The following is a 23,275-nucleotide window of genomic DNA, read 5'->3' as shown; positions in this document are numbered from 1 at the left end:
TGAACATGAGAATACAGAAGAATATGGAGAATGATATAGTCAGTATAATTTTATGTTACATTTTTTTGTCTATGGTGATAATTTTGATTTAAATTCCTAAATGTACTCAAATGTAAAGTTATCTCCCTTTAGACTTATAATCTAGTAAGGTGTTCAAGTCAATGTTATTTTTTTTTTTTTTTGTTAGACAAGATTTTGTTGCTGTGATTTGGTAGTATAGACAGCTGTTTTTTTTTGTCAAAGTGTTGTATGAGTTTATTGTCCTGAAGTGTGGTAGTTAATGATTACATGTAAAATAGTTGGGTTATTATGAGAGTTCTAATGAGTGTACATGAACTGTGCCAAAGAGATATAATGTTTGTTGAATTGTTATATATGTTGTACTATGGTTGTGATTGCATGGATTTCACATTAAAATTATTGTTGAAAAAAAAAAAATGTCATTTTTTGTGTGAGAAACCATGTCAAACAAATCAGTATTCACCACCACTAATTTATTGTGCGGCAGACCCTGTTTAACAAATCAATATTCACCACCACTAATTTATTGTGTGGTAGACCATATCAAACAATCAGTATTCCAGTATTCACCACCACTATTTTTTTTCCCCAAGCAAAAGCAAGACACTTCGAATCTTTTTTTTATTAGATCTACGCTTGTGAGAGTCCCATGCATGCCTGTCATGGCTGCTCTCTGTGTTGCCTAGACCGAGTGTAAATGCCAACAATTGGGTGATATTATATTTATATATGTCAGTGATCTTGGCATCTTCCCTTTACAGCGGCCTCATTGTTTAGGTCAGCGGTTCTCAACCTTTTTTGCTCGGCGACCCCTTTTTACAATTCCTCACTTATTCGCGACCCCTAACAGTAAATTATTTTTGTTTACAAGTATGATGTTACAGAATTATAATTGGAGGCCTAATGTAAATATCTGATTTGCATTGCCAACGTACAAAATGTCATTATATTCTTGAAATATCCATTTCTCCAATTACAAATCAATGAAATAATTTCTTTATGACGTGCATTTATTTACATTTGTATTTCCTATTCACATTCCAAATATGTGACACTTGTCTGTATTTAAACTTCATAACAAACAGGCTGATTCGGGGAAAAAAAAAAGATATTATTGTAAATGGAAGAATAAACTGCAACACACACAAATCACAACATGACTGCAAACGTTTGATCCAGACGTGTGTAATTAAAGAGAAATGTTTCGCTGTTCAACTATTTCTGTCTCTTGAACATCCATAACTTTGACTTTCATTGGATTTCTGACAAGGGCAAATAGGATGTGAAGTAGATTTCGAAAGTAGGATGGAATTTCGTCCACATACATGCGCATTCTTTCACAGCAATTATCATTTTAGCTGTTTACCTGGTTCAAAGTCATTTTCCTCATAGAGAGCAGATAAAATTGGAAGCATGTAAATATTAATTTCATTACAAATGACATACAGAGTTGTTTTTTTATTCCTGCTTAAACTAATGGGGCAGGCACAGGAAACAGAGGTGCATGTCTGACCAGAGTGTACAAGAGCAGCGGGGAGACAACTGAAGTGTCACTAGAACTGCATGGGGGAGCTATGAGAAACTGCGTTCAGCAAGAGTTTCTTACCAGAGAATCACGAGAAGCCCACGCTTTCCTCCCCAGCCACCACGTGGAGTCCATCCAATGTTCATGGTGTCCAATGCGTTGTTGGTTTCTAAACAGTTTGAAAATTCAAATTTATGGATGCCTTATTCAACCCTTTTTAAAACGTACATTGTTTAGTCCATATATTACGGATTAAACGTTTATGATTATAGACCACACGCTAGTGATTTATGCATTTACTGGCCTCAATATTGTATAAACAAATTAGACGGGAGTCCAGAAGAAAAGAGTCGGAATGCATGAATCTACATTAATTTAAACTTATACAAATACATCTGCTGGACAATTAAAATGTTTGAAATCAATTTTGATTCAGTTGTCTGCAACACCTATCCTCGAATAACAATCTATTTAGTAAATTCCAATTGAAAAAAAAGACGTAGTATGTGACAAGTTTAACATGTTAGAATTTGAAAAAAAAAAAAAATCCATAATTTCGATGGACATAAGCGACCCCTGAGAAATTGTCAGTCGACCCTAAAGGGGGTCGCGACCCACAGGTTGAGAACCCCTGGTTTAGGTAAATATTATCGTCAAGGTTTCGTTTTCTTGAGCTCGTCACGTCCAGAGATTATTCTTTCCGGTCGGAATGTATTACTTGTTTCATAGCGTGTGTTACGTTATTCTCCTAAGACTTTCTTTGTAAATCAAACTCACACTGACTTGTTACTTTTTGTTACTTGTTACTGACTTGTTACTTTTTGTTACTTGTTACTGACTTGTTACTTTAAACACAAAAATAAACAGGGGAAGAAAATAAAGACATAACATCTGATGGAGATTTCTTCACCTATCCCTTAGTCTGTTGAACCGTTGGGCACCACACAAGATTGGTTGACCTTCTTTCTCCATTCCTGTCTTTTGCCTTGGATAGAATTTCATTCAATGACAGGCCTGTCCATCGTTTTTTTCTGTCTGCCTCTTCTACTTTTTTTGTCTGGTATTGTTCCCTGAAGGAAGGTCTTTGCTAGCCCTGAGGACCGTGTGATGTAGCCATATAGTTTAAGTTTGCCTTTTTGACAGTGGTTAGCGGGTCATCGTGGGGTCCAATTAGCTGTATCCACACACGATTAAAGGTTCCTTTGGTTTGTCCATTTTTCCCAGCTACCAAATACTTTTGCAGTTCGCGTTTCCGATTCCCACACGTACGTGACGTCAACAAACACAGCCGTTTAGTTCACGTCAGAAACTGGTAAAAGTTTCGATCTAGATTGTCAGTGTCAGTCTGTCCTTGTAGATTCTACTCACATTATTTCTTGACATCTTTGTGACTGAAGCAGCTACTCCTACATTACTGGTATTGTATACAGTCATCTAGATTATTCTAGATGATTCAAATTCAAGTATTGCTTTAAGTGCGTTTCCGCAAACTCGAGTTGTATTCAAAAGGGGAGACGAAAATATATAGTTCCTGGCCTCCGCTCGTTAGCTATCAAAAGAGAAACGCAGAAAAAAAAAGGGGGTGGGGTCTTGTATCAGACATAACGTCGAGGGAAACGGAACTACCCCCCCCCATGCCAATTTCCTGTACTGTACAAAGTTTCGAAGGAGTGGATAACATCAATCCACGGTCCGGATGTAGCCCACGGGTCATAAGTTTTTACCTATTATTTTTAATTGACAACAAGATCTATATACACTTCTACACAGTCTTACTAACGACCCACTAATGGCATCTTTTTAATTACCCAGAGATAAAGAGTTACGCATGAGTGAAAGTGTGAACGCTAAGAAAACAATGGAACAAGTATGAAATAGTTTTAACATCAATTGTGTCTTTAGCCAAGTAAAATGTACAATGGAAATAGTCATCAACATTTAATTGTTAGTTTTGTGAAAGTTCCCCACAGAAGAGGTAAAGCTTTTCTTCCATACAAACCTCACAATTCATATTAAGTGACAGCGTTTTCCATCTTAAAAGTCCACAGTCGACCTAAGTTACGTGAAACGAACTGAATGTTAGATCGTAAAACTATAGATTTAGTACACAGTCAAACATCTTCTTGACTTTATGCATTTCTATTTCTCAACGACCTTTCTAACATTTAGATTACTTTCAATGTGACGAGATTTAAAACTGCTTCGTTTATGAGCTCTGATACAATTTTAGAATGATATGCATGAAGAAAGCGTTATTGCAAATTAGGCAGTTTGGAAACTGATAAACACTATCTTCTAGAATGAGCTATTCAATGAAGTGAATCTTATAACAATATTGATTCAATGGATGTGTTTGATTTTGTTTTTATAAGAGTTTTATTGATTAGCAAGTCAATCGCTTACGACTCGGGAACAGCAGGAACTTTCTTCATGACTTCGTGTGGATACAAGATAATGGGAGGAACGTCTTTGTTAACCGTGGCATCGCCCAGTAAGTAGGATAACTTAGTGACATTGTCCAGTAGATGGGATAACTAAGTGACATTGTCCAGTAGATAGGATAACTAAGTGACATCGTCCAGTAGATAGGATAGCTTAGTGACATTGTCCAGAAGATAGGATAACTAATTGACATTGTCCAGTAGATAGGATAACTTAGTGACATTGTCCAGTAGATAGGATAACTTAGTGACATTGTCCAGTAGATAGGATAACTAAGTGACATTGTCCAGCAGATAGGATAGCTTAGTGACATTGTCCAGTAGATAGGATAGCTTAGTGACATTGTCCAGAAGATAGGATAACTATTGACATTGTCCAGTAGATAGGATAACTAAGTGACATCGTCCAGTAGATAGGATAACTAATTGACATCGTCCAGTAGATAGGATAACTTAGTGACATTGTCCAGTAGATAGGATAACTTAGTGACATTGTCCAGTAGATAGGATAACTTAGTGACATTGTCCATAAGATAGGATAACTTAGTGACATCGTCCAGTAGATAGGATAACTAAGTGACATTGTCCTGTTTGGCATATTCTTCTCCTGTCTACTGAATTATGCGTACAGCGACAAAAACGAAGGTGTGTTTCTCCATACAAGATCCTCTGGAAAACTATTTAATGTATCAAGGCTGCGGGCAAAAACCAAGGTTAGGAAGCTACTCGTCAGGGAACTCCTGTATGCCGATGATGCAGCTATTGTGGCTGATTCTGATATTCAGCTACAGTCCATGGTTGACAAACTATCTGCTGCTTGCCAGAAGTTCGGCTTAAACATCAGTCAAAGCAAGACTAAGATACTTGTCCAAAACACAAACACTGCACCTCAAGTAAGCATTAATGGCCGACCACTAGAAATTGTTGATCACTTTTGTTACCTTGGCTCCATCATATCCAACAACACTCTACTGGATAAAGACATAAACAACAGGATAGCCAAGGCAATGGCCACCATGTCACGGTTGCAGAAAAGAGTCTGGGACAACATATTGCTGACTAGCAGGACTAAAGCCCTAGTCTACCGGACCTGTGTGTTGAGCACCTTGCTGTACGGAAGTGAAACATGGTCAACCTACTCATGGCAGGAAAAAAAGCTGAATGTCTTCCACCTCCGATGCCTAAGGCGGATCTTTAAAATAAGGTGGCAAGATAAGATAACAAATGAGGAAGTGCTACATAGAGCAGGATGCCAGGACATCCGCTCTGTTATCAGCAGCAGACGCCTTGGCTGGCTTGGCCACGTTCGTAGAATGCCAGTAGGTCGACTTCCACAGGACATCCTGTATGGCGATCTAATTGAAGGCAGGAGAGCCGCTGGTCGCCCACTTTTACGTTATACGGATGTATGCAAACGCGACATGAAGCTCTTCAAAATCGACACTGGCAACTGGGAAGAGGTGGCACTGGACAGATCCACATGGAGAGAGAGCATAAAGGAAGGGTCACAGATTGCAGATGTCATACACAACAGAAGCAGAAAGAAGGGTGAAAATGCAATGGCGCCTGGTGATTTTATATGCCCAACCTGTGATCGCAGCTGTGTATCAAGGATTGGCCTCTTTAGTCACACAAGAAGTTGCAAAGGGAAAAGATCGTCTCGCGAGACGTAAAATGCCACAGATTGTCCAGTAGATACGATAACTTAGTGACATTGTCCAGTAGATAGGATAGCTTAGTGACATTGTCCAGTAGATAGGATAACTAAGTGACATTGTCCAGTAGATAGGATAGCTAAGTGACATTGTCCACTAGATAGGATAACTTAGTGACATTGTCCAGTAGATAGGATAACTTAGTGACATTGTCCAGTAGATAGGATAACTTAGTGACATTGTCCATAAGATAGGATAACTTAGTGACATCGTCCAGTAGATAGGATAACTTAGTGACATTGTCCAGTAGATAGGATAGCTTAGTGACATTGTCCAGTAGATAGGATAGCTTAGTAACATTGTCCAGTAGATAGGATAACTAAGTGACATTGTCCAGTAGATAGGATAACTAAGTGACATTGTCCAGTAGATAGGATAACTTAGTGACATTGTCCATTAGATAGGATAGCTTAGTGACATTGTCCAGTAGATAGGATAACTTAGTGACTTCGTCCAGTAGATAGTTTAACTAATTGACATTGTCCAGTAATTAGGATAACTTAGTGACATCGTCCAGTAGATAGGATAACTTAGTGACATCGTCCAGTAGATAGGATAACTAATTGACATTGTCCAGTAATTAGGATAACTTAGTGACATTGTCCAGTAGATAGGATAACTAATTGACATTGTCCAGTAGATAGGATAACTAAGTGACATTGTCCAGTAGATAGGATAACTAAGTGACATTGTCCAGTAGATAGGATAACTAAGTGACATTGTCCAGTAGATAGGATAACTTAGTGACATCATCCAGTAGATAGGATAACTTAGTGACATCGTCTAGTAGATAGAATAGCTTAGTGACATTGTCCAGTAGATAGGATAACTTAGTGACATCGTCCAGTAGATAGGATAACTAAGTGACATCGTCCAGTAGATAGGATAACTAAGTGACATTGTCCAGTAGATAGGATAACTTAGTGACATCGTCCAGTAGATAGGATAACTTAGTGACATCGTCCAGTAAGTAGGATAACTAAGTGACATTGCCCAGTAGATAGGATAACTTAGTGACATCGTCCAGTAAATAGGCCAACTATAGTGAATATATTTGATTAGATAAATTCATAGTTCTTTAGTTTTCTGAACTTAATGATATTAATGGCATGTTCTTGCGTGGCCAGGAGTTGAACTGGTTGTGAGAGACCACGTGAGGCGCATGCATTCGGAAGCATTTTATAGGTAGTAGAATTTTTTTAACCACACCACTTCCGGCAAAAACAACCGGTTAGATAAATGACGTCAAAAAAACTAAAATAAGTTTGCAGTGCAAAAATAATATAATATGACCAGCGTTGGGATTTGATAGTATGAGCGGGGGCGGGCCAGGGCGCTGAGATGAAAATGCCTTTCAATTTATTTTTAAGTATCCAACTTTTTTAAAGTGCCACATAGCAGCGGGCCAACATGGTAAGTCTAACTTCCAGACACCAAGCTGCAAGATCGGTATAATGTTAACACCCTCTCTGTTCGTAATAAAATGTTTGTTTGTAAAATGTTTTACATGTTTCGGATGTTCCTTCAGAGTTGAAGATAATTACTTTCTAGTGTCCAAACCTCCCGCAGGACGACGGGGGATGGGAGCGGGCAGGGTTTGAACCCGGGACCATCGATAAAACTGAATGACAGTCCAGCGTGCAAACCGCACGACCAGGCAGCCTCCACGTGAGAGAAGGTGGTATAGAGATGGCGTTGTAGACTCTTTAGAAATATAAGAGAATATTAGCACGAGGAAATCAAAGAATGACTAAACAAATAAGAGGGGAGAGAAAGGAGGAGACAATGGCTGAGGAAAGGACTGGAGATATTTGTTCTGAGCTGGAAAAAAAGCATCTCAAAGAAAAATAAAACGCGAGACCTCCTCAGTCTTGAGGCCCCTTTCGGTAGCATATTTTGAGCATTCTTAAGTTTGGGGCCTACCCCCAAATCTTAAAATCAAGTTTCAACCGTATTTATGTCATCGGTTACTCAAAATTGCGAGACTGTGCATATCCTTCAGTCACGACCAGATAGAAGTACAAAAGTACAGCAAGGATGGTTTTACATCCTAAAATATTGCACTGTAAACCCTGATGTTATCCTCCTTAGGTTGCATGAACTGTTGTTTATTATCTGACGAAAATCTGCATTACCAAATACGTTTTGTTATTGTCTTAATCTCTACCAGACATGGATCCTGGATTCTGTTCCCTTCATTGTTTTGATGACTGTAACAGCGCCACCTACAGCGAGCAACACGGGACTTGCACCACCTTCAAAGAAAAGTTCTATGATCCTAGCGTTCAGTGGGCTAAAGATCAGAGCTGGTGTATGCTGTATAGAAAGGAACCAAGTGAGTATTCATCATAAAGGCAATCCTCAGTTCTGACTTGTGAAAACTATATTTTAGTTAGATAACAGGGTTGTCAAGGAAGGTAATAAATGTAAATAGCACTTGGGATAGAACTACCAGACATGGATCCTGGATTCTGTTCCCTTCATTGTTTTGATGACTGTAACAGCGCCACCTACAGCGAGCAACACGGGACTTGCACCACCTTCAAAGAAAAGTTCTATGATCCTAGCGTTCAGTGGGCTAAAGATCAGAGCTGGTGTATGCTGTATAGAAAGGAACCAAGTGAGTATTCATCATAAAGGTAATCCTCAGTTCTGACTTGTGAAAACTATATTTTAGTTAGATAACAGGGTTGTCAAGGAAGGTAATAAATGTAAATAGTTTCCCTAAGAGCTTTTCGAAACGAATATAATATTAATTTCTTGTTAATTAGAGAAATTATCAAAAATGTATGATATTGCAGTTTATTGTAGCCTTCCATAAACCCTGATATTCTATTGAACTATTGATATTGTTCAGAAATTATAACAGCTTCTATAGTCATCAAATAGTCCAATAATTCATTTCTTAAGAAAACTTCAGTTAAATTGTGTAATGTAAGCCTATCCTTTGGTGGGTACATATTATGTAATTTTTCATTACAAATAACTCACACTAGAGAGATTCGTAAAGAAATGTACATTACGTTTAATGTATAACTACGGCTCCTATTTAAGGTAGATTTTCTGATAGAATTCAAGGGTTTTACGAAGTCCTGACGATTGTTCCAAGCATTGACGAGTTAATATCATCTAGAATTGTAGATTGTGAAGGCGTTAAAAGCATTTTCAATCAGGACCTTTAATTCATGGAAACAATTCTTGCGTGCACAGTAATGTTTTCTGTTATCATGAATATGGTTTATTCCATCTTTGAGATTTCGAATGCAATAATCTTTTAATGAGAGTTTTTCGTGTTTGTTCTTAGTTTGTTTAGTTTGCATAGAAAAAAAGTATAAAGACACTGCAATGTATTAAGAGCGATGAATTCAAAGATCGATTCTGACTGTTGACCCTTTCTCATTCAGTTCAATACGGAGAGTGGACACTTGCTTTCAGGGCACAAAGTGGGATCAATATTTCTTTCTACAATCTCTGGGAAACGAATGGTTACCATAATGACCTATCATTGTCCAGTGACTATCCTATTGGTTGTTATCGAATGGACAACCTCGAGACATGCACAAGACATTTCCGAAGCTCAGTTTTGGACAACTGGACAAATATTGACAAGGTGAGAGTAGACTTACTATTCCTGGACAAAGGCCGGCCCTGAATAATGGGAGGCTCTAGGCAAGGTGAATTTGGTGGCCCCAAATGATATTTAAAAAATAAGACAAAAAAAAACAGCGAAAAAATAAAATTATGGAATTTATTAAGAACCTGCCCGTCTATATATGTATCGACAAATAATTAAAATGTATATATCGCAATAACAGTAGTAGAGACAGTTAGACTAGTAAACAGAGAGTCATAGTGTTCTATTATGTTTGAGATCAGATCAAAGTTTCGCATTTTTTGTTTCTCAAAAAATATATTTTAGTACTTGCGCGAGGCCCCCACCTATTGGAAGCCCTAGACTGCTGCCTAGTTTTGGCCGGACTTGCTGGACAGCTTTCGTTATTTTATCTATTCTTACATTGCCACAACGTTTGGTCATGTATATCTCTGTGGCATTTTACGTCTCGTGAGACGATCTTTTCCCTTTGCAACTTCTTGTGTGACTAAAGAGGCCAATCCTTGATACACAGCTGCGATCACAGGTTGGGCATATAAAATCACCAGGCGCCATTGCATTTTCACCCTTCTTTCTGCTTCTGTTGTGTATGACATCTGCAATCTGTGACCCTTCCTTTATGCTCTCTCTCCATGTGGATCTGTCCAGTGCCACCTCTTCCCAGTTGCCAGTGTCGATTTTGAAGAGCTTCATGTCGCGTTTGCATACATCCGTATAACGTAAAAGTGGGCGACCAGCGGCTCTCCTGCCTTCAATTAGATCGCCATACAGGATGTCCTGTGGAAGTCGACCTACTGGCATTCTACGAACGTGGCCAAGCCAGCCAAGGCGTCTGCTGCTGATAACAGAGCGGATGTCCTGGCATCCTGCTCTATGTAGCACTTCCTCATTTGTTATCTTATCTTGCTACCTTATTTTAAAGATCCGCCTTAGGCATCGGAGGTGGAAGACATTCAGCTTTTTTTCCTGCCATGAGTAGGTTGACCATGTTTCACTTCCGTACAGCAAGGTGCTCAACACACAGGTCCGGTAGACTAGGGCTTTAGTACTGCTAGTCAGCAATATGTTGTCCCAGACTCTTTTCTGCAACCGTGACATGGTGGCCATTGCCTTGGCTATCCTGTTGTTTATGTCTTTATCCAGTAGAGTGTTGTTGGATATGATGGAGCCAAGGTAACAAAAGTGATCAACAATTTCTAGTGGTTGGCCATTAATGCTTACTTGAGGTGCAGTGTTTGTGTTTTGGACAAGTATCTTAGTCTTGCTTTGACTGATGTTTAAGCCGAACTTCTGGCAAGCAGCAGATAGTTTGTCAACCATGGACTGTAGCTGAATATCAGAATCAGCCACAATAGCTGCATCATCAGCATACAGGAGTTCCCTGACGAGTAGCTTCCTAACCTTGGTTTTTGCCCGCAGCCTTGATACATTAAATAGTTTTCCAGAGGATCTTGTATGGAGAAACACACCTTCGTTTATGTCGCTGTACGCATAATGCAGTAGACAGGAGAAGAATATGCCAAACAGAGTAGGTGCGAGCACACATCCCTGCTTGACACCACTGCAAACCTCAAAAGGTGCTGATTGGGCTCCATTGAATTTGACAGTACATTTAGTTTCCTCGTGAAAACATTCAATTAACTTCAGTAGTTTGGGAGGGCAACCTATTTTCCTCAGGAGTTTGAAAAGGCCACTTCTGCTGACCATGTCAAAAGCTTTAGTCAGATCGACAAAAACAATGTAAAGGGGTCTGTCTCTCTCTCTGAATTTCTCCTGCAGTAGTCGTAGAGAAGATATCATGTCTATAGTGGACCTACCACTCCTGAATCCACACTGAGACTCTGGGTAGACTCTAGAAGCTATCACTTGCAGCCTGGATAGTGCCACTCTAGCAAAGATCTTGCCCACTATACTGAGGAGAGAGATACCCCTATAGTTGTTGCAATCACTCCGATCCCCTTTGTTCTTGTATATTGTGACTATAGTTGCGTCACGCATGTCCTGTGGGACATGACCTGTTTCCCAACAGCGGCAGAGGAGAATATAGAGTTCAGGGAGCAGGAGTGATTCGTTGACTTTCACTACTTCCACTGGGATACCATCACTCCCAGGAGATTTTCTATTTTTTAAGCAGTTAATGGCTTTTTTGAGGTCACTAAGGCTCGGAAGCTCATCTAGGCATTCCAGTACTGGAAGATCTGGTAGAGAAGCCAGGGCGACATCGTCTACTGTATTCTGTGTGGCATAGACTTCGAGGTAGTGTTCTGTCCATCGTTCTAGCTGCTTGGTTTGATCTGTAATTTTTTCTCCTGATTTGGATAGAAGGGGGGCAGGCTTAGACACTGCTGGACCCAGGGCCGCTTTAATGATATCAAATAGAGCTTTGCTATTTCCTGAGTGGAGACTGTCTTGGATTCTGTTGCAGGTATCCCTCCAGAAGTTGTTAGCACATTTTCTAGCCATTTGTTTTGCCTCTTTATTAGCACTTTTGAAGGCCTCCAGAGATTTTGGATTAGGCTTTGTCTTGTGAGCGAGGTGTGCAGATCGTTTTTTCTCGATGCAAGGTTCCATATGTGCTAGATTCGCCTCAAACCAGTCTACATTTTTGTGTTTTTGAGGCCCAAAGGCGGTGATTGCCGAACTGTAGATTACGTCTCTTAATTTCTCCCATCTGATCGAGATGTCTTCTTCATCACTTAACGAGGGGATTGAACTGTTCAGGAGCTCGCCAAAGAGTGCACACTTCTCTGGGTCACCTACATGGTTGACGTTAATTCGCCTAGTTCTGGGTTGAGTGGAAGTGTAAGCCTTCTTGAGAAGTAGTTTGATTTTGCTTAGCACTAGTGAATGGTCTGAGTTGCAGTCCGCACTATGGTATGAACGGGTGTGGATGACACTTTTCAGATCCATCCTTCGGGTGATGCAGAGGTCAAGCTGGTGCCACCTTTTTGAGCGTCGGTGCTGCCAAGAGACTTTATGGCGTTCCTTGCCAGAGAAGAATGTATTTGTTACACACAGTTCATGAGAGCTACAGAACTCAAGTAGCCTTTGGCCATTGTCATTTATTTTGCCAACACCATGAGGTCCCAAGCATTTTGGCCATGCATCATTTCCATCACCAACACGGGCATTAAAGTCTCCATTTATATAGAGGTGCTCGGACTTTGGAATACTTTTAATTACGTCCTCTAGAGCTTGAAAGAATCTGTCTTTGTCCTCTTCTGGTGCAGCAAGGGTTGGTGAGTAAGCACAGATTATATTAACTTTGCCTTGCGGTGATGCAAATTTCATGTGTGCTACTCTTTCATTGCCAATGGGAAACGTTGCAATGCAGGGGACGAGACTGTTTCTTATTGCAAAGCCGACGCCATGTATTCTAGGGCTTTGTTCTGGTTTTCCTTGCCAGTAGAAAGTATAGTTGCTTTCTGTAAGAGATCCACTGTCTGCCAGTCTGGTTTCTTGCAGGCAGGCCACATCAATGTTTAGTCTGCTGAGTTCTCTGTCGATGATAGCTGTTTGTCGCATGTCGGTGACGAGTTCAGGGTCAGTATTGAAGCCAGGACACATTGTCCGTATGTTCCAGCTTGCTAAACGCATTAATGTTGAGGGTTTTCTTTTCATTTTATTTGCAGGTGCGGGTGAGCAGCTTGCTTTTTGATTTTGTCTTAGCACCAAGCACCCAGTGGTGCGGCAAGCTGTGGCGGGATAGCACTTTATTGTCCGAGGGCTGCTCGGCTTAAGGCAGGCAGTAGCTATCCAGTGAGGCTAAAAAGCCCCTCCTACCGTCAAGAGTGGTCCCTGGCGTTCCAGCTTACGCCAATCGGCTAGGAACTTATCACCGGTAACTACCACTCTCCGTGTTTTTTCAAAGACATTACTGTCAGAGATGGAGTGACCTCTCCATTGCTGAGGGAAAGCCTGGGCGGTAAATTTGCGAGTGCTGGGCTGCCCACACGTCAGCACCCGCCTCTCTTCCATACTGACCGGGTCCAAAGGGATGGCGAGCCATCACAATTTGGGGACAGGTGGCTGCAGGAGTTTGCCAGAGAGCAGTAGTCTTACTACTGTCCCCCCGCCTACGGGGCTCCAGGACCGGATTTTCTGTTAGGGTTTACTCCCTTAGCCTTAGACCTTACAGGGACACACACACAAGGCAGTGCGGCTATTGACCTATAGCTAGGGGTTTGGTTTGTGGGCAACAGGGCGTGTCCGCACGCCGACGGGCCATGCCTGCCTCACATCTTGGGGCCAAACCTCCTCCGAGACCCTTGCAGTTTAGCCTGAGGCTTCGCAGCCTCAGTTTCCATCTGCCACCACGAGGAGGTACTGCATAGGACTTGCTGTGGAGAGGCTATGTACTGGCAAGAGAGACTTACAAAGTTGCTCCCCTTTCACAAATGCTAGCCAGCGGTGGCTAGCCAATCTGTCCAATGGCTGTGTGAAGCGTCTAGTGTGGTCATGTATATGCTTTGCTGCTAATGCCATTAGATGTAAATACATGTTTAATTAAGTGTATTTTTACAAAGCTTATAACAACTCACTCTGTCTGCCTGTCTGTATGTTTGTCTGTCTGTCTGGTAAAAAGTTTGAACATGCTTGTTTTTTCTCCCATTTCCCATTCTCGGATCAAGTTAAAACTTTGCACAATTGTTCATTGAACCTGACAAGACACGAATCAATAAAAAAAAAATTAAACAATTAATTAATTGCTGGTGATTAAATTTTTAGTTTGGATTTCGAAATAAGGGGAATAAATGCTACTTAATGAGAGATGTGGATATTTATAGATTTAGTCCCCTTAATACGTTTTGACACGTTTTTTCTCCCATTTCCCATTCCCAAATTTTGCATATTTATTCATAGTCAATAACAATAAACGAATAAAACCAAAAATTAACCAGTAAGTTAATCGTTTAATTAATTAATTTTGTTTTACGAAATAGAAAAGAAACCAAACCATGTAATTTTCAGATAAATTGCAGTATATAGCGGTTATTTCCCCTTTCCCCTTTGGTTTTTAACAGGTTTTCTATTTTCTCTTGCTTATTTTTACAGCGGTAGACGCCTTAGCTAGGTTGGATATGTATTCCGAACGCCCCTAAGTCGACTTGTATAAGATATAATTCAAGGTGATCTAAACGTGGAAAGGAGATCTGCAGCTTGTCTACTTTTAAGACAGTGGCGTAGCAAGATACCCGTGGGCCCGGGTTCAAGAATATATTGGTGGGTCCCTCCTCCAATAAGACAAAGACAAATACAATGTATGACAAAACAATGGAGTAATCTGAATGTATCGGTACATTGACCAAAAGACATTCCAATGCAAGTAGAGTAGCTTTTTAATCATCTTATTACGCATGACTCTGTTAGAAGTCTCCAACACGAATTCAAAGTCAATGTTTGTACAATTTTAACCAGAATAAAACCAGTAAACGGAGTTTCCAATATATACAGAAGAGTTCTAGTTCCTATTCTACACAATGACATCACTAAAACACTTCTAGGTGTTAAACTTTGAAACATTGATACAAACTAGTATCTAGTTCTACGTCCATTATTTAACAGTAAATAGATCGAATATTTATTTACTAACATTGTTCTGCCCTTTTAAGTAGCAAAGTAAGAAACCAGTGCATCTATGTCTAAATGCGCGTGCGGCTTCTTCTGATGAAACAATGCCCAAATACCATTGTAGTATTCAGTCATGTTGGAAGCACCATCATAGCTTAAGCCTTGCAGTTTAATTAAGGATAAATGGGGATTTTTTTAAATTACTTGGAGCATTTGTTCAGCAAATTCTGCTGACGTCCGATTCCAACAAAGATGAAAATCTAGAATTGACAATCTAATTTCTTTTTCTTTGGATGTTCCGTCATCGGAGATCACTAGCAGTATCAAAAAATAATAATAATACGAATTCGGCATCAACTTTTTATTTGTCTAGAGTACTGCCACTAATGAAAGAGACAAATGGTACAGAATGGATGTCCTAAAGTACCAGTATTTTAGCAAGACACCGAGAGGTCCTGAAGTTCTGTTAGAATCACCAGTGACTGAAAAGATGTCAGCCACAATTTGGTAATTTAGCAAACCATGGAAGTGGTATCAATAAGAAAAGATGATTGTCATACTTTAAATACAAAACAAATGATAAAAATTTTAAGCTTTGAAAAAATTGAATAATTTGCAGCTGTATCGAAATTTTAATTAGTGACACTCGGAGCTTTCCATACTTCTTAACCAAACTCTCTCCATCCACCACCATTCCTGTACTACCCATAAGTGTATAACTAGAAACAGACAAGAACAAAAAAAACGAATGGGACGATATGGAGACGATTGTCACATCAAACGCACGATTAGGGTTAGCCACTAGCCACCATTACAATTCACAAAGTCTAATGGTAAGCTAATCCTTACATTAAAGCTTAAAACACTGCTTTTTAAGTTTATATAAATTCTGGGCAAAGCTCATGATATTTTGATGGAGCTTTTTATATTCTATTTTTTATCGGTTTTTACAAAAGTGCATTTATTTTTTCACTTTGGTGTCATCCCTAAGTTCTCAACTAGTCAAGAGTCATGGGCCCAGGCGCGGTGGGCCCCTATTGGTCGTGGGCCCGGGATCATTGAACCCCATCGCGCCATGGATGCTACACCACGGCCTTAAGAGTCTCGTGAAGCTCTTCGAGATCGACACTACCAGTTTGGGCGATTACAGAGTAGCACATGGAGGTGGGGACGTTAAGGAGGGCTTCTGGGTAGCAAATGGTGAACACACCAGAAGTTGGGAAAAGGCTGATACTCTATAGCGTATGACAATGACCAATGGCTAATTCTGTGACCATGGATGTGCATCAAGAATTGGCCTCTTTAGTTACACAAGAAGTTACAAAGGGAGTATATTGTCTCGCAAGACGTCAAATGCAGCAAAATATGAAATATAAAGCTGCTAAGTTTCACAGACTGTTCACTATACTGTTATATAAAATAATAAGGTCAAAACTTAGATCTACTTCTTTTTGTTAGTTAATTCTACATACTGCCAAGAGTTTTTTTTTTTTTGTTGTTGTTGTTAAAAATATGGATTATCTCTATTTATTTAGTCAGTGTACTTTTGAGAATGGAGCTTTATGCTCCTAGATCTGTACCATAAAACAAACGTAAATTTCTTAAATTATAAAGCATTCTCATTGTAAGGTCAAACACGGGCACCTTAACACAAAACAATGCACTAGTCGTTTAGAGTTTAATATTATAAATTAATTAAAACAAACCACCAGATATGGTAGTTGCGCTATTACATAATTAGTTCATATTTTGTCAAGCATTTTGCAAATGAAGAGGAGATGATGTGGTGAAATAAGAAGTCTAGCTTTCATGTCTTTTGTTCCTTAAGTGGCTCGTTTATTTCTAGAATTCCTCTTATCAGCTTGCAAGCTCTACATGGGTGGGAGGACACGGATCTCGAAAACGGTTCTGACGATTTTCCTAAAACTCTGTTTTGCCCATTATAATTTTTTTAAAAAGACAATTCTCTTAAAATTTAAAAAAGAATACCATGACCTCCCCTTTCAGAGGGTATTCTTGCATTCGATTCAAAGTTTGAATACGCTTGAGATGGTATTCCCGCACTAATCTTAACCATTTCCCTCCTAATTGACGATGCTAACGTTTATTTGACCCCCCAATAAACTAAACTGATTTTTGGATTATAAAACTTTTAATTTGTGTTATGTAAAAAGAGCACGCATTTTCCTACAGTTCAATACCAAATATAACATTTTCTGATAGCAAACAAAAATGTAATTGAAGTTTAACCCTAACAGGACAGTGAAGTACAAATGAGTAAAACGAATACTTGTAATACTATCGAAAAGAGGGAAATAATTACGAGAGAAAGGGTTAAACATTTCTTTGAATTCAGTAACGAGTGAACTAAATAAATAAACACTTAGGCGTTCCCGTACTAGAATTCAATTGTCCAAGCTGACCAGAAAAATTCATTGCAATATTGACAGGGCCGGAATTACCTATTAGCAACACAAGATATGGGGAAGGGGTGGCAGTGGCTGACTGGTTAAGCGCTCGGCTTCCGAACCTGGGGTCCTGGGTTCGAATCTCGGTGAAGACTGGGATTTTGAATTTCGGGATTTTTAGGGCGCCCTTGAGTCCACCCGACTCTAATGGGTACCTGGCTTTAGTTGGGGAAAGTAAAGGCGGTTGGTCGTTGTGCCGGACACATGACACCCTGCTTGTTAAACGTTGGCCATAGAAACAGATGACCATAACATCATCTGCCCCATAGATCGCAAGGTCTGAAAGGGGAAACTTTACTTACTTTTACTTTACCACAAGATATAACTTAGGGCTCCCAAGAAATATTTAGCAGCACTGACATAATATCTCAAAGGACCTTAAAACGGCCCATATTTCGTCTTAAAAAGGTTAGTAGGCATACTGAGGAGTTATAAGAAATAAATAAAATTCTAAAAAATTACACCACCATCAGCTTCATAAAAAAACAACTCTTTTTTTTTTTGTATGTAACTTGTTATGAATAGATTTGCTGCAGGAAACAAATTGTGATCATTCCCAGGTTCGAGTCTCTTTGTTTACTGACGGTGTTCAGGCTGCGTACATGGTCTTCAACGGAACCTCCACCAACAGACAGTCTTGGTACAGTCAGAAGCTAGTTATAGACTCATCATGGACCTCACTCAAGAACGATAACGCCGTAGCTCACTTTGATTTCTTAGGGTGAGCCATACAATATACATACATATATATAAACTAATTAGCGTAACCCACCGGCTACGCCCTTTGATTGGTTCCCTTGCTATATATTGTTTATTTAGTCCGGATCCGCTTCTAATTTTTTTTTTTTGCACTTTCAATAAATAGGCCCGGAATTCATCGCTCACCCTAACATACTGTTATCCCGTGAATTCGAGTAATGAAACTCCCCCCAACGCACACGCATACCATTGACTTGTCAATTCCAGTAGGCCTATCACTATTTCCCCCGCATACCATTGACTTGTCAATTCCAGTAGGCCTATCACTATTCCCCCCCCCCCAACGGAAAAAAAAGGGATTTGTCAATGCCAGTAGGCCTATCACTATTCCCCCCGCATACAATTGACTTGTCAATTCCAGTAGGCCTATCACTATTCCCCCCGCAAACAATTGACTTTTCAATTCCAGTAGGCCTCTCACTATCCCCCCCCCCGGCATACAATTGACTTGTCAATGCCAGTAGGCCTATCACTATTCCCCCCGCATACTATTGACTTGTCAATTCCAGTAGGCCTATCACTATTCCCCCCGCAAACAATTGACTTGTCAATTCCAGTAGGCCTATCACTATCCCCCCCCCCCCCGCATACAATTGACTTGTCAATGCCAGTAGGCCTATCACTATTCCCCCTGCATTCAATTGACTTGTCAATTCCAGTAGGCCTATCACTATTCCCCCTGCATACCATTGACTTGTCAATGCCAGTAGGCCTATCACTATTCCCCCTGCATTCAATTGACTTGTCAATTCCAGTAGGCCTATCACTATTCCCCCCGCATACAATTGACTTGTCAATGCCAGTAGGCCTATCACTATTCCCCCCGCATACAATTGACTTGTCAATGCCAGTAGGCCTATCACTATTCCCCCTGCATTCAATTGACTTGTCAATGCCAGTAGGCCTATCACTATTCCCCCCGCATACAATTGACTTGTCAATGCCAGTAGGCCTATCACTATTCCCCCTGCATTCAATTGACTTGTCAATTCCAGTAGGCCTATCACTATTCTCCCCCCCCCCCCCCAAAAAAAAACAAAAAGTACTACATACACTATCTGACTAATTTTCAACTTCTCAATTCAATATTAAATTATTTGAACAGCACCATGTTGCCATTTGATCGAACCTCCCCCCCCCCCCCGGGGTATGCTACCCTGCTACCCTGCCTCGTAGTGGCGCCCGAGTGGAAACGGTTGTAAATGGAAACGGTTATGTCGAATGGGTAACGAAACAAGGCTCCAGAGGGAGTGCAAAGGGGGTTCGAGGTATTCCAATAGCATTGTGAGGGGCTGTAAACAAGACTCCCACAACCATGTCATCAATGAAGGCGCCATTCCTCAAGGGACCGTTTCATAAATGGCGAGTCCCGCACGGTTAGCCTGGTATAGAATAGGAAAATGGCGAGTCTCTAGTCCGCGAGTCCAGAGTGTCCGAGTCATTGGAAATGACAGTGTGAATATAAACATTATTAAGGCCCTCTTCCAGACAGAACACTCTGTTCAATCAGACCGGTGGGAGGAAGCTCTCGTTCGCTTTCGTTGGCCTACTAGAGTTTCAAAAGCCTATCGCTTAACTCTACCTGACAGTTTCAAATGGTAGCCCCCCCCCCCCCTTTTTGTTTTTCTTCAAGTATAAAATATTTTTTTAAAATACATTTTCTATGTGTACAGAGCCCCTGACCCAGAGTCGAATCGACCCATGTCTATATTTAATGCATACGATATCTGCACCACTGATACAATGTATTTCATGGTGATGGACAAATTCAACGATGGATGTTTATCCACCTGGTCTTTGGTCATCACAAAGTTTCCAGCCTTTGTGTATTCTGGCTTGAATCATATGGTCACCCTCGCTGGACAAGGTGAGACCTAAGACAACCATGCTTTTTATTGTTTGTTGTTTATTGTTTATTCTTTTCTTTTTTTTATATATTTTATTTTAATTAACGGGCCTGGTTTTAACGATCAACCTAACATACTTTGTTAGTCCGTGAATTAGCTTAGCTCTTAGAATGAAATTTCAATTTCCACTCTCTCTTTCCTGCACACCCCTTAAAAAAAACAAAAACGGGCCGTGTTGTAACGATCACACCGGCATACTTCTATGGCCCGTGAATTAGTGTAACTTCTCTCTTTCTCTCTCTCTCTCTCTCTTTCGCTCTCTGGAACCCCCATTACCTGCGCATCGTAATTTCTCCCACATAGACTTTTGACTTGATTTGGAAAGACCCGCTTCATAATGCGACCCCGACACATACACGCACTCATATTTTGGGCCCGTGAATTTTAGAAGCACTTTGACGTATCCTCCCTCCCCCTCCCCTCCTGCCAACAACAAAGAGCGAGTCCTTCGTACACATTCTCGTTCCCCATTTCTACATTTCTCTTGGTATTTTGTTCTCTAAATAAAAAAGAAATATCAATTTAGTTTTATTCATTGTCATCGTTTAGTTGACTCCATTTGAATGTAGCGAAATGACAATAAATGTAGGTTTATCTTTTTAATGCTACTAGAATTAGATATGTTGTTGTTTTTTTGACAGTGTTACACAGTAAAATTATTTTGTCTCTCTCTCTCTCTCTATTTTTTTTTCTCGAGAGATAGAGTGACTATTTTGCTCTTAATAACTAATGAAAGTTACCTTTATATATCCCTTTGCTGGACCGTTGGGGAACCAAGCAAGACTCATCGACCGTCTTTCTTCCTGTCTTTCGCCTTGTTTAGAACCTCTTTCAATGGCAGGCCCGTCCATTCTTTTTTTTTTTCTGTACACCAGAAACACCAAGAGACTGTTTATTTAAGCCTATACTAACTAGCACTGGCTGTCAGTCTGAGTGGAATCTTGTACACGGGTCATTTCTCACAATGCCCATTTTTTCAGATCAAATTGAAACTTTGCACAATTATTCTTTCAGAAAACATTAACCAATTAATTAATCAATTAGTCGTAATTTTTTTTTAACAAAGAAACTAGCCGGATATGACCCGCGGCCTGCGGGCTTTAGTTTGGGTATTACTGATCTACTGGATTGAATTTAGATTTATGTCAAACATGGAGAATGTTCCCTTCATATTTTTTTTTAAATTTTGCCACGATGATAGAGATACAATGATGTACTTTTTGTCTAGTATTAGGGTCCTCCGGTAGTGGGACACTACATACACTACGCCCTGACTACGGTCTCCACCATGATCTGAGGAACATTTATGCCAAGTTTAATCAACTTTTTTTTTTTCTAAGGGGAGATAAGTCTCTTATAAAGAATTTCCAGATAACTCCTTCTTCCCCTACTGGACAACAAAAGTGATTAGACCAAAGCGCGCTGGGCATGCTATTAACATGAAAGTTGCGCTTTAAAAAAAATTCCAAGCGCACAAATGTATTATTGTTAGTCTAGAACTCTAGATCTTTCAAAAATAAAAATTAAATGATTGATTCAAATAATTAATTTAATTTCATTCAATGTAAGCTTTGTCTCCTTAAAGAAAAAAGACTATTTTTTATGTTGCTTGTAGCAGTATGCTATGTATAAATGTAAAATAGTCTCATGGAAATAGAGTCTATATCCACATTATAGTTATTTGGTTTGTGTTTCATAACATTTTGTCAGACACAGCTTATACCTAGATTTCATTGTTTGTTATTGACACTTATTTAAAGTTTGTTCTGATAGGCCAAAATTCGTGATTCGATATGCCTAATTTTATTTTTTTTTTATTATATTTTATGTATTTTATTTTATTTTATTTATTTATTTACAGATTACAAGATTGCTGATGTTATGGCGATTTTCGTTTCTTTAGCTACATGAGATCTTGCAAGAGGAATAAATCGTCTCTCGAGACATGCCATGCCAAAGTGAAAATAGTGAATTTTAAAACTAACTAGGAGCCAAGATCAAATGTTTTCAACACTTTACCAAGAAATGTAGCAAATTAATTGAAACAACAAGAGGAAAAAATATGTATTTATATATGATGGAAAAGAAAACATAACATTGTAAAGAAAGTTGATTTCTCTGAGTGTGAAATCTGTGCATAATGAAGCATTGCTTAACCCTTAAAACGCGTGTGGTAGTTTAGCCTCTAAACATCAGAATTGTCATTCCAATTCGTATGCACTCATTGTAAAACAGCTCAGCACTTTAAGGGTTAAGTGTAAAAGAATCTTTCTTTTGACTTTGAATCAAGCAAGTCTATTAAATGTGTTAAATATATTATTATTACATTAAATATTTTTTTGATATACTAGATCTACTGTTTTAAAATATTCAGTAAGAATCAAAGTAAAAATGTTTCTTTTTTGACAGAGCATAGTGTATATATGAAGAGTATTATTATAATATATAGATTATAACTAGAAAAATAAATTCGGCATGTGTTTACCTACTTAGTGCGTTGCATCTTCCATGATGCGAGTGTTTCTGCCTTTGTCCTTCTTTGTCGCTTATTTGTGTTTAATTTGATTTTTTTTATATGCAGTATGCTTTCATTAAATTCATAATCTCAGTGACATCACTGTTTAACTGCGCAAACATCAAATGACTTAAATTCATTGATCGTCGGTAGCTTATAGTATTAGTTAATAAAATACATAGGCCTACGCTACCACCCCCACGCTCACTAATTGTTTATACGCCATTGCCCCAACCCATTTCTGCACATTATTTCTGTAATACATAAAAGCAACACAATATGCAGATCAAAAGAGCAGAAGTGTGCATCATATCAGATTTAATTTGGACTCCACTGTAATTCCACTTAATTCAAATTTTATACAACTAATATTGGTATTATCTCCCCCTTTCAGCGAAACCATTCTTTAGAGAATTAAACAAGAAAATCGAGGACGTAATCCCAGCAATACATTTGCAGATACCCCCCCCCCAGTCCTGATATTGGCGCTTGAATCAGAGTGGGGTACGGTTGGCGTGTTTGTGGAGAGGGTGGGAGGGGGTCTCCTCAACAGTTTAGGTACAAAAGATCCCATGTCTCCTGGTTACTATTGGAAGACACATCATTTGTTGCAGTGTATGGCCTAAGCTTACGTGAAATCCACTGGCATTAATCTACACCCCCCCCCTTTTTTCAACCCTATCTATACTCAGTACATATATTAGATACGTCATTATAGTACACTATTGATTTATGGACGA

The 23,275-nt window shown here is 39.5% G+C and overlaps 1 protein-coding gene across 1 annotated transcript; it reads left to right on the top strand.

Moving 5' to 3' along the window:
• Positions 1 to 8,159: 8,159 nt before the first annotated feature.
• LOC106072816 (uncharacterized) lies at positions 8,160 to 22,055 on the top strand. The gene is made up of 5 exons (XM_056026241.1): positions 8,160 to 8,322; positions 9,107 to 9,312; positions 17,915 to 18,075; positions 19,787 to 19,980; positions 21,882 to 22,055. Exons 1-5 carry the CDS (start codon positions 8,160 to 8,162, stop codon positions 21,929 to 21,931), a joined length of 774 nt encoding a protein of 257 aa, XP_055882216.1. The 3' UTR covers positions 21,932 to 22,055.
• The last annotated feature ends 1,220 nt before the right edge of the window (positions 22,056 to 23,275 follow it).

Source organism: Biomphalaria glabrata, chromosome 4 (genome assembly GCF_947242115.1).
Source record: "Biomphalaria glabrata chromosome 4, xgBioGlab47.1, whole genome shotgun sequence".
Taxonomy (NCBI): Eukaryota; Metazoa; Mollusca; class Gastropoda; family Planorbidae; genus Biomphalaria; species Biomphalaria glabrata.
The sequence above is the reverse complement of the archived record's forward strand: the minus strand, read 5'-3'. Positions and strand labels throughout refer to the sequence as shown.